The 12,218-nt window shown below is 48.2% G+C and overlaps 3 protein-coding genes across 6 annotated transcripts in view; 1 reads left to right on the forward strand and 2 right to left on the reverse strand.

Moving 5' to 3' along the window:
• Positions 1-12,218, reverse strand: part of Ehd4 (EH domain containing 4) — a 738,029-nt gene that overhangs the window by 322,817 nt on the left and 402,994 nt on the right. The window lies entirely within an intron of this gene.
• Positions 1,107-9,624, reverse strand: Ndufaf1 (NADH:ubiquinone oxidoreductase complex assembly factor 1). 4 transcript variants are annotated; one of them, XM_042687925.1, is made up of 6 exons: positions 9,331-9,619; positions 8,989-9,206; positions 5,404-6,046; positions 3,733-3,918; positions 2,506-2,580; positions 1,107-1,386 (listed from the first exon to the last, which is right to left on the reverse strand). In XM_042687925.1, exons 3-6 carry the CDS (start codon positions 5,977-5,979, stop codon positions 1,237-1,239), a joined length of 987 nt encoding a protein of 328 aa, XP_042543859.1. In that variant the 5' UTR covers positions 5,980-6,046; positions 8,989-9,206; positions 9,331-9,619; the 3' UTR covers positions 1,107-1,236. The 4 variants fall into 4 exon arrangements, with proteins under 4 accessions (XP_042543859.1, XP_042543861.1, XP_042543862.1 ...); XM_042687927.1 differs by having other exon boundaries at positions 9,327-9,619; XM_042687928.1 differs by lacking the exon at positions 3,733-3,918 and having other exon boundaries at positions 9,331-9,624.
• The window catches only part of Rtf1 (RTF1 homolog, Paf1/RNA polymerase II complex component), a 40,266-nt gene continuing 37,893 nt past the window's right edge, over positions 9,846-12,218 (forward strand). Inside the window, exon 1 of the mRNA XM_042687904.1 lies at positions 9,846-10,049. Coding sequence (XP_042543838.1) covers positions 9,846-10,049 — 204 coding nt within the window. The remainder of the gene's footprint in view (positions 10,050-12,218) is intronic.

Here is a 12,218-nt window from a genome sequence, read left to right on the forward strand (position 1 = left end):
GTTACTAAGTTTACTAGGAGGTTAACGCCAGCTTGAGGAAAAGTAATAAGACATTACAATTACATGAGCCACAAAAAAGTACTATCTCAAAGAGCAAATATTCAAAGTGGATTTTAGGCCAACTACTAATAAAGCTATTATCTTTTGTATATCTTGTTTACTTGTGATTTGACTCTTTTAAAGTACTTTAGGCAACGATATTGTCAGTTATGGGGCCTGAACTCTGGTCCTGGAGGCTGTTTCTCAACACTTCAGCTCAAGGCTAACGCTCTACCACTTGAGCCACAGCACCACTTCCAGCTTTTTCTGCTTATGTAGTGCTGAGGAATTGAACCCAGGGCCTCATGCATGCAAGGCAAGCACTCTACCACTGAGCCACCTTCCCAGCCCCCCACCCTGTTTCTTAACACAGCAGAACTGATCAAATTTAATTGGTTATCAAGGTCTTATTTTTGGCTTATCCAACCTCTAGTATTTTTTTTTTTTTATTGGGTCCAGTCATGGGGCCTGAACTCTGGGCCTGGGCACTGTCCCTCAGCTCTTCAGCTCAAGGCTAGCGCTCTATCACTTGAGTGCCACTTCCGGCTTTTTTCTTTTTGCTTATGTGGTGCTGAGGAATCGAACCCAGGGCCTCATGCATGCAAAGCAGGTGTTCTACCACTGAGCCACCTTCTCAGCCCCAACCTCTAGTATTTTAAATGACTGAGGAGGCCAGATATCTAGTATCTTTAGTTTCTCTAGTTAACATTAGTGGTCACCAGAAGTAAGAGCTAGAAAGGATTTCATACATCTTTAAAGGATAAGCTTGGGCTGAGAATGTGGCTGTGCCTCCAATTCAAGGACAAAGCTCTCTCTAGATACCACATCTCCCTGCGACTCTGACAGCATCTTTTCCTCAAAGATGACTTAGGAAAGAAGAAACCTATCAGGAAAGAATGGTAGAATTCTGTAAACAGCCATGTCAGATTCCTAATAGGAACTTTTTTGACAAAAGTTATTTGCAAGGTGCCTCTGCATCATTTTATGAGCTAAAGCATAGCTCAGAACCTGGCTTCAGGCTTTACACTTACAACATCATTTTGCCTTGACTTAAGACTATATCCCAGTGTTCATTGAATGCTTTATTTTGGGTAGGTCTTGAATCAAACCCCAGCCACAAAATAGTTAAGCAGACATGCTTTGTGTTGTACAGATACTCTTTACTACCCAAAATACAAAGCTGTCACGTGCTCTTTGCTATTTAAATAGTCTTGGGCTAATAGCTGGAGAATTTTCATAGGCAAATTCTTCTGTATGTGTAGGGTCATTAAACACGCCAATAAAATCTATTTCCAGGAAGAAGGGACCATCCACTTTATCAGCCAGGGTAAATCCTATAGATGCGATCTAAATTTAAAATAGAGAAATTGATTAAAATCTCATACACTGATGCACCAATACTGTTCCTGGAGTTTTCAAATCTCAGGAGATAATGACTCACTGAGGTCTTTATGCCTCAGCCCTCATCAAGCCCAAGATGATTATCATGATGCTTCTCTCTACTTCCAACTCCTAGAGGTAGTTCAACTTAATGACAACATGATGCTGGGCACAAGTGGCTCATGCCTGTAATCCTAGCTAATCAGAGGCTGAGATCTGAGGATCACAGTTTGAAGCCAGCTTAGGCAGAAAAGTCTGTGAGACTCATCTCCAGTTAACCACAGAAAAAGCTGGAAGTGCTGCTGTGGCTCAAGTGACAAAGCACTAGCCTTGAACAAAAGCAGCTCAGGGACAGTGCCTAGGCCCAGAGTTCAAGCCCCAGGACCAGCAACAAAACAAACATGGATGCCTGATGGAGATTCTTCGAAGTTTTCCTGAACGTGTGTGTGTGTGTGTGTGTGTGTGTGTGTGTGTGTGTGTGTGTGTGTGTGTGTGTGTGTGTGTGTGTGTGTGTGTGTGTGTGTGTGTGTGTGTGTGTGTGTGTGTGTGTGTGTGTGTGTGTAACTGCAATCCATCTACTCTAGGCTCCTGTGGTCACTGGGATCACAGTCATGCCCCACTAGCCACATGGTTGAGAAGGGGGTCTCATTAACTTTTCTTGAACTGTGATCCTCCTGATCTCAGCATGCCAAGTTGGTTGGATTACAAGCATGAGCCATCAGTGCCTGGCCTGAACTCTTAACTTAACCTGCTAAAATAAAATTCATATGTGCTGAAGAGATGAACACTCCTGTAGATAGGGACTTAACATAAAATAGGACCGACACATAAGATTGGTCTGAGAATCTATCTGGGCAAAACAGAGGTGGCCCTTAGTGGGAATTTTCATGTCTCATCCACCAGCCTTCTAAATGGGAAGACATAGCTCAGCAGCAAGACTGCCTGCCTAGCAAGTACTTCCATAAAAAGAGTTAAAAAAATATACAGGGGTGGGGGGAGGGAGGGACTGAACTTATTCACACAGGGGTTGTGTTTTACTAAAGTTGATGTCCTTCTGAGTGAAAGGAACTAGAAAGTGTTAGTTACCTTGTCCAGCATAAGTGGGGTCTGGACATCCCGGATTCTTCCTTGGTTCGAGAAGAAAAATTTGGAAAAAGGAATCTGAAATAAAAGATCCATTTCATTTTATAGCTAGAACATAATCAAGATTTGTATGGAATTGCAATGATTAAAATAAAGTTCACTTTTAAATTATATAAAGTGGAAGTTATAGCACTGGGAGGACTGAGGCAAGAGAACTGATTGAGCTTTACAGGTTCAAGACCACCCCCAGCTACCCCCCCCCCCCCCAGCAACATAGCTAGACCACATCTCAATAAGCCATCCAGACAAGAAGTTTGGTTTCTTTTTCTTTGCAATATTGGGACTCAAACCCAGGGTCTTGCCTTTCCTAGCTAAAGTACTCTACCACTGAGCTACATCCCCATCCCAAATAAATAATATATGCAGTTATAAAAAGTGGCCAGCCATCTGTCTCAAAGACACAATTTTCCTTCTGTTCCTCTCCCTCTCTTTCTCTCTCCCTCCTCCTCCCCTTTCCCCCCCACCCCCTCTTTCTTCAGTCCTAGGGCTTGAAATCAGCCTGGGTGCTGTCCATGAGCTCCTCTGCCAATTCCAGCTTTTTCTGTTTATGTGGTATTGAGGGCTTCATGCATGCTAGGCAAGAACTCTACCACTAAGTCAGATTCTCAGCCCCTGGCTAAAATTTTAAAATATGAAATAACTATGAAATCCCTGTAACCTACCTACTCAGGCTAAGATCTTAGTATCACACTTGGAAGCCAGCCTGGGCAGAAAGTCCTTACGATTCTGATCTCCAAATAACCATCCAAAAGCCACAAGTGGAGCAGTAGCTCAAGTGGTAAAGCACTAGCCTTGAGCAAAAAAGCTGAGGGACAGCATCTAGTTCAAGCTTCAGGACCTGCCCACACACAAAAAAGGTCAGACTAGAAGCATGGCTCAAACGGTAGAGTGCTAGCTGTGAGCAAAAAAGCACAGAAAGAGGACAAGTCCCTGAGTTTAAGCCACAATACTAGTAGGTGTTTGTGTGTGTGTGCATGCACACACAATCAGTAGTTAATAAGCTAACATATTAATCAAAGAACAAGTCATGTATGTCTTTCAAGTCCTCTTCCATCCTTTTATATACTCTACCCTGATCTTCCAAAAAGTATTAGTAAGAGAAAGGAAACTACAATGTAACCATAACTGAAAGATCTCACTTTCATAAACAGTGAAGACTTGTGCTATTACCTTGACCTCCTGCCAGTAGGGTCCCCCACGGGTGAACATGAAGTAACTGTACATCTGATTGCTCCTCTGGATAAAGTCTGTGTCCTGCCTGATATTCACCATCCAAGGCCGTCCATCCCCACGGATGCGGAGATATAGAGTATTGAACCAAGACCAGTCATGAGGTTGTTTCCTCTCAAAAGAGCCCTAAGGTACAGAAAGAAAAGTTCATTTTGCTTCATTCTCTTCTGTTAGCAAATTTTTTTTTTGTCTGTCATAGGTCTTGAACTCTGGGCCTGGGTGATGTCTTTGGGCTCTTCAGCTCAAGGCAAGCACTCTACCACCTGAACCACAGCGCCACTTCTGGTTTTCTGGTGGTTAGAGATAAGGGTCTCATGGACACTCCTGCCTGACTGAGCTGGCTTTGATCTGCGATCCTCAGATCTCAGCTGCCTAAATAGCTAGGATTACAGGCATGAGCCACCAGTACCTGGCAACAAAATGTTTTTCACAAATCTACAGCATCATGAGTACCTGCTAACTATCTACCTTTATAGACTTCCTATCGCTAAACTTAGTGATTTTTGAGCATGAAATATATATTCTAAATGTATATATATTCTAAAGTAATGTTCAAGACATGATGGTCCTGAGTCCCTTGGAATGGATACTGTCTGGTCTGTCTGGTGTTTGCTAAGTGGAAGTGAAGGTCCCTTTTTTTCTGCTGTTTCTTAGAAAAACAAATCTTGAGTGGCCCGTTGTATGGCAAGTATCTTCTAGTCCGAAAACTGCAGAAAACTGAGATAGCGACAAAGGGATCAAAAGTTTGGGGCCTGCCCAGGAAGTTATTGAGAACTTCTTTCAAAATAGAAAGAGCCACGAGGGCTGGGAAGGTGGCTCAGTGGTAGAGCGCTTGCCTTGCATGCATGAGGCCCTGGGTTCGATTCCTCAGTACCACATAAGCAAAAAGAAAAAAGCTGGAAGTGGCGCTGTGGCTCAAGTGGTAGAGCGCTAGCCTTGAGCTGAAGAGCTGAGGGACAGCGCCCAGGCCCAGAGTTCAGGCCCCACGACTGGACCCCCCCCCCCCAAAAAAAAAGAAAGAAAGCAAGAAAGAAAGAAAGAGCCATGAATGGTACCTGAAACCTATAACCCTAAACTCCTCAGAAGGTGGAAATGGAGAATTGCACTTTGAGGCCAATCTGGGCAGGAAAGTCTGTGAGACTTCATCTCCAAAGTAAGTAGTAAAAAGCAGGACTGGAGGAATGGCTCAAGTTTTAGAACACTAGTTAAGCAAGAAGTCAAGGAAGTGTGAAGTCCTAAATTCAAACCCAGTACAGCCAAACGAACAATGGACCCACAGACTGACCCTATATCCACTTGAAGGACCCTATATCCCATAGCTGCCAGGTACATGAGAGGCAAATGTACCCAAATATCTTCCATCTGTCTAACCTCTCAGGATTCCTCATACTTGGCAATGTTCTTTGGTCCAAAACAATGCCCAGAAACAAGCTCCTCGTCCTGCTCCTTCCCCCAAGGTTTTCACTTTACTCTTGGACCACGTTCTTTATCCCCACATCAAGCAGGTGAGACGCCATACATACTATGCCAGGGGTGTTGCTCACAGTTCATGCTATAATGGAGGTCACCTAGCTCACTGGGACTATGGCTCCCGGGCCTCACCGAACCTACCCTTGGAATCCTGGACATCATTGTACAGAACCCACTTTGGCTACTCTCCCCATCATGAGGTGCCTCAGTGCTCAGAGTTCCATAGAACAGTGCACTCTGGTTGTTCTTGCCCATTTTCAAGAACACTTCACTTCTGCCTCCAATCGTCTTATCAGAAGTCACTACCCATTTATCTAGATCTTCTTTTCCACGAAATTGCCAGACAACTTTGGCTTGTTCCAGCAAGACTTCATGAAGGGGACGGCCACCTGGTCCTACCCAGGAATTCATGATTTCATCTTTCAAACGCTTGAAATGATCCTTTATTTCATCTCTAATTGCTTTGTCAAAACTAATCTCAGTCTTCTCTTCAGGAGAAGTTACATCCAAGGCAATGTCTTTTGGGGGGTGTACTTGCAAACCCTCTGCAGTCTTCCTCGGTTGGGAGACTCTGTCATGAGTAACCATTGGTTTCTTAGGACTACTGGAACAATACTTGGCAAAGTGGATTCCCCAAAAAGTCTGCAAGGTGGCATCTGGCTTCACTTGTTTCCTGAGAATATAAGTACCATTCAGCAATTTGTGACCCAAAACCATGGTAAGAAAAAGTCTGAATGTGACTTTCTCCCTGGACTATCAACGAAAGAAGCTTCAGAAATCCCACCTGTAACAGAAGAAACATTGAAGAGTTAATTACCAATGTGGCAATACAGGCATCACAAGTTCAAACGAAGGACCATGTATTAGGAAATTTATAGTTTTTAGTTGTTGTTCTTTTGAGACAGCATTTCACTACGTAGCCCATGCTAGCATCAAATTCAAAATTGCCCTAACTCGGCCTCCCAAATGCTGAGACTAAAGATGCGTACATCATGCTTGGTTTAAACTTAACTTTCTAATCCTATAAACATTTATCACCTATTATGAGCAGAGCACTCTATTAAGCATTGGGAAAAACAGGAACAAAAACACAAGTCCCAGATTCATGCAGCTGATGATGAACCCCAAAATAATTCAAATACGTGCCAAAGCTACCTAAAGAGCTGGTGTTAACTTTAAAGAAAGTTTTAATGCTGTATTTTGACAGAATAGGTTCCAGAAGTAACCTATTCAAGCAATTCACCCTAGGACGTAAGCCACCTGACTTTAGAGCTTAGCATTTCAACCTTGCATGTAAGGTTAGGAAGCTCTACCTATTAAGCTGTACAATTCGGGTATTGCCATTTCATAGGGCTAAATCTAATAACGCTCTTTGCCTTCAAGTACACCAGTTGGTCTCGGAGACTCCTGTTTCCTTAAGAGGCTCTTCTGGAGATGAGGGGAGAGCTACGAGGGTTCACTGGGCTCAAGTCGTAGAACATGTGCACGCCACGCCGCAGCCCTGTGCTCAAACCCCAGCAGCACCGAACCGTGAGGGGGAACGGAGCTTCCAAAACTCAACTACCCAAGGTCATACAGCCAGGAGGCGAAACCCAACCCCGGAGTCTAGGCGTCCAGGTCCTGGGTCGGTGCGGGGTGCGAGGGGTCGAGGAGATGGGGTGCCCCCCCCCCCCCAGCCCTCACCTGCCGCCAGCGTGTCAGCTCCCCGCGGCGCCCACCGCCCGGCGCCCGCTCCCCTTCCGGGAGAATGTGTACGGCTTCCGCTCGGGTCCGCCGCTCTTTCCCGCCCCCTTCGACACTCTTCCGGTGTTGGTCCAATTGCTTTTCCCTTCCGGTGTCAAACCAGGTGCCTAGAGTCTAGAGTTCCTGCCTGGTTTTCGGTCCACTCAGTCCCCACAACGCCGGGTTTCTGTTTGTTGTCTTTTCTTCCCTTTTTGAGAAGACAACTGAGAACTGCATCCCACCCTCAAGCTGCAACCTCCCTTCTTGGGTTTTCCCCCTATTCCTGTATCTTTCAAATAGAACCTGGTGATTAACTTCCCCCTAACATTTATCTCCCCACAGTCCCAAAAAAGGGTTGTCAGTAATCTCGGAAAGCCATTTCTGCTAGATCTGCTTCAGTGATGGGTCCTGGACAAGCACCCGGACAACATCCTGTCCTAACTGCCAGCCCCAATTCCACCCACGGGGCTCTAGTACATCTTGTGCACACCTCTGTTAAAGGATTTCAACATGTGTCTTAATGAAGTTGCATAAGCCTCCCCACATTGAGAAGTTTCTTCCTTCGCGGTCTGCTGTCTCAGGGATAGGCTGCTCAAGACGAGCACTCTACCTCTTGAGCCACAGAGCCATTGTTTAAATAAAAAGAGGAGCCTAGAGTGTGCTTTGTACTATTATCACTCAGGAGGCTACAAGTTTGAGGCCAAGCTGAGCTACATAATGAAACCTCTGAAAATAAGCAAGCAAAGATGAGAGGGAAGGAGGAAGAAAGGCAAAAAAAAGAAAATGGTGCCACTGACATGATCTAAGTGTGGATGTTTTGCCTGTTGGTGATCACATTTAGGCTCAAGTAAACAAATGAATCAATAGGCACATGTGTGCCTGTGTGTTGCTGAGGATGGAACTCAGGGCCTCACAGGAGATATGCCCCCAAACAAAAATATCTCAGAAATCAGGTTTCTCCTTTGACATGTTAAATATGTAAATAAAGAATTACTATGTTGCTAAGTGAGTCCACAAGTTTGGATTACATTATATAGCTTATTACAAATGTACTATTATCAGCTGTGATATATGGCTCAATAAATGAGTAATTAATTAACCATATGTATCAAAGTTGGTCAATAACTTATTTTCTTGTGTTGATAATAGCCTTGGACTCAGCCTCAGGCATTTTTACTCAAGGGTAGCATTCTATCACTTGAGCCACAGGTCTACTTGCAACTTTTTAGTAGTTAATTGGAGATGATGAACTCAGATTTGTCTGCTCCGGATGGCTTCAAACCACGATCCTCAGACCTCAGCCTCCTGAGCAGAAAGGATTTTGGGCATGAGCCACCAGCACACGGCTCTAATGTACTCTATAAATTTGGGTTACAGTGATAGAGATTTTGCTTATTATGTGTGAGGGAGACCAAGGCTTCAATCTTCAACACTGAAAAAAAAAAGTGGGGGAGAATTGCTGGAAATAACACTTTAATGCCCACACATCCTCCAGGTCCCCAAATTATTATTATTACTGTATTACTATTTTCAGTACTGGTCCTGGCCTTTGAACTCAAGGCTTGTGTGCTGTTCCTGAGCTTTTGTGCTGAAGGCTAGTGCTCTAACTCTTAAGCAATAGTTCCACTGCTGGCTTTTTTAGTACTTAATGGAAGATAAGAGTCTGAGACTTTCCTAGGCTGGCTGGCTTCAAACCATGATCCTTAGATTTCAGCTTCCTAAGTAGCTAGGATTACAGGCATGAACTACCCGCACTCTCTTCCAGATTATTCGTGATTTAAAGGGACTAGCACTTAGGTAGCACTTGTGGTCCAAAAAATATGTGTTGAAGGAATAAAGAATTAGTTAAATCTTGTAATGGTTAGTCGTCAACTTGATTAAGAGACATGCAGATTCATAAATCACGATTCTTGAGTGTGTCTGTGAAGGTGTCTCATTGAATTTGTTGATCATCCAGAGATGGGAGAGCATCTGGGGGGGGGGGGGGGAGGTGAGGAATCCTACCCTGCCTATAGGTTGCTACATCCAAAAGGATAGGGCTCCGATGAAAGAGGCCAACCAGCTGGTGTGAGCTCCGTTCTTCCCGAGCAAGAGCATCTCTGCATTTGCATCACCGGTGGACAGCGGACTCCAGCTCCTAGGCGCTTTCATGGACTCACTGAAGCAGCAACTCTCCAGGCAACGTCCCGACTCCGACTGGGATGTAGTCACGTATTCATTCGCTACAATGTGGCCAGGGTAATTCCTTTAAAACACTAATCCCAATCTCGGCGTATCTCAATAGTACCCCGAACCTCCTCAATACCGCCGCACCCCGTGCCCCCTGCCCCGGCCCCACTCACTCACACCACGCCTGCGGCTCCGTCTCCAACGAATCTCAGTTCCCGGATCCCAACTTTCGCTATGAGGCCCGGTTCTCTGCTTGGCCCTCTCTCCTCTGGGGTAACAAATGCGTCCTCGGGGCCCCGGCCCAGGTGTCGCACGCCCCACGGCCCAGCCCGGCCCCAGACCGCTTAACCCAACTCGCGGCTCCCACGAGGGCGGCCCCCGAAGCCGCCCTCCACACTCGACCTCACACAGCTGGAAAGCCGGAGGCGCGTGAACTTCCCCAGCGCGATCCCCCCTCCAGCCCCGGCCCCGGCCCGAGCGGCTCCAACCCGCGACAGGCGAAAAACAAAAAGGCCACAGCCAAGGGCTCCGGGACAGCGCGGGTCGCAGGTGCGGCCGGCGTCCGCCCGGAACCCGCCAGCGCGTGGCCCCGCCCCCACGCTGCGTCGGAGGCGGGGCGGGGCGGGGCTCCCGGCGCCGGCGAACGGCGTGCGCCGGGCGGGGGGCGGGGCCAGGGGCGGAGCGGAGCGCGCATGCGCGGTCGCCTTTGTGTGGGTCGAGCGGCGGCGGCGGCGGCAGCGGCGGCAGTGGCGGTCCCACTGGCAGGCGGGCAAGAAGGGAGTCCGGGCGGCGTCCGGCGTGGGAGCCGCGGGACCACCATGGTAAAGAAGCGGAAAGGCCGTGTCGTCATCGACTCGGATACGGAGGACAGCGGCAGCGACGAGAACCTGGATCAGGTCAGGACAGGCCGCGGAGGCGCGGGCCGGCAAAGCGGGAGGGCTGAGTCCGGGGGCCACGGGAGCCAGGAGCCGGCCGGGCCCGGAGCCTCCGGCCCCGAGCGCCCGGGCTGCCCCGCGCCCTGACTTGCTGCCACGGCCCCCTTCCCGCCCTCCTTGCCCCGCGGCCCAGCCCCTCGGGGTCCGGCCCGGGCCTGGAGACCCAGCTCCGAGGACTTGGCGCCGCGGACCGAGAGGCGGGGCAGGAACCGGGCTGATGGGCCTCGGGGCTCCGGAGGACGGAAGGGGGGCCGCGATCTCCTGGGGCCGGGTCGTGGCGGCCGGCGGCAGGCCCGGAGCCCTGGGCCCGGAGCGGTAAGGAAGTGTCGCCCGCCGGCCCTGGTGGCTGGGAGGTTTTGGAGGAGGCGCCAGGGCGAGCGTGGGGCGGTGGGAGGGGGAAAGAGCCGGGAAGGTGCCGGGACTCGTGGAGGATGAAGTTTCCGAGACCGGGGACACCTGCGAGGAGCTTCCAGGCTGGGCGGGGAACGCCGAACGGCGGGCACGAGTCCCCGGGAGAGGAGGGCGGTCTGTGGTGGGGACGGGCGCTCGGTGGGACGTCCGGCCGAAGGCAAGGCTCCGCAGGAGGAGAGAGGGCGGAGGGTGAAGCGGAGAGAACTGGGGCGGCCGGGGGGAGCCGTGCCCCGGGCTCTGAGCGGCGTCCCAGAACCGTCTTCTTCTGGAAGATTGCACAGGAAGCACTGGAAGTAGCGTCTGGCCCGGCCCTGGCGTCTCGGGCCGGCTTGAACTGTTGATGTACTCTAGAAAACACTGGAGGGAAGAGGCTGCCTTGTGGCAATGCTATACCAGGAAACACCCAGATGGGTTTCTCTGTTCCATGCATGCAAAGCATAGAAAGAGAGAATGTGCACCATAGAAGTTTAGTAGAGAAAGTACTCAGTTTGATTCCTCAGGCTGGGTGTGTGCTGCTTTATCTTTAGTCTCCTGTACCTAATTGGACAGTGGTAAGGAAGAAATGCTTATAAGATATTGGTGCAGACATGTGCAAACTCTCCTTTATTCCATGCAGAAGTAGGAGTGTTAAGTATTAGAACATGAAATTATTATTATTATTGTTAGTCGGTTGTGGGGCTTGAACTCTGGGCCTAGCCGCTGACCCCGACCTCCTTTTCTCAAGGCTAGTGCTCTACCACCTGAGCTACAGCGTCACTTCCGGCTTTTTGTGTGTGTGATTAATTGGAGATAAGACTGCCCCCCCCCCCCCAGCTGTCTGCGAACCCGGGATCCTCAAATCTTAGCCTTCTGAGTAGCTAGGATTACAGGCCTGAGCCACCGGCGCCCGACCTGAATTGGGAAAAATTTAAGTGAGAATTGGAAAAAAAAATTATTTTTTAATTTTTGTTTTTATTTTTTGGTTGGTCGTGGGGCTTGAACTCTGGGCATGGACGCTGTCCCTCAGCTCTTCAGTGCAAGGCTAGTGCTCTACTGCTGGAGCCACAAGCGCCACTTCTGGTTTTCTGGTGGTTTATTGGAGATAAGAGTCTCAGGGAGTTTCCTGCCCGGGCTGGCTTTGAACCATGATCCTTAGATTTCAGCCTCCTGAGTAGCTAGGATTACAGGCATGAGCCACCCGTGCTCAAGTTTGGAAAGGTGTTTTAAAATGGTGGTTGGAAGTTGGGCCCTAGTGGCTCACCCATGTAATCCTAGCTAGGATAGCGGGTAGGAAAGTCTGTAAGACTCTTTTATCTCCAATAAACTACTAAAAAAAAAAAAAAAACTGAAAGTGGAGCTGTGGCTCAAGTGGTAGAGCACTGGCCTTCAGCAAAAAGTCAGGGACAGTGACTAGGCCCTGAGTTCAACCCCCCAGGACTGGCACATGCGCACGCACACACACACACACACAAACACACACAATGGTGTTGGAGAAGTGAGAAAGTAACAGTAGACACCTGGGATAGACACCTTGCTTTGGGATAAGAATTGAATGAGTAAGTTGAAAGTGTATCATGGAAAGTCTCCTAAAATCTACCAAAATATGTTCTTGCCTATAAAGATTTCATTGAAAATTATTATTACTATTATTACTAAGTAGTTGTACCAATTCAGTTAGTCAGTTTATAAGTATATTGTACCCAGTGTCACCTCTTGCATCGTTCTCCCCCATCTTTCCCA

This window comes from Dipodomys spectabilis, unplaced genomic scaffold (assembly GCF_019054845.1).
Source record: "Dipodomys spectabilis isolate Male_0828 unplaced genomic scaffold, ASM1905484v1 ptg000108l, whole genome shotgun sequence".
NCBI classification, from domain to species: Eukaryota; Metazoa; Chordata; class Mammalia; order Rodentia; family Heteromyidae; genus Dipodomys; species Dipodomys spectabilis.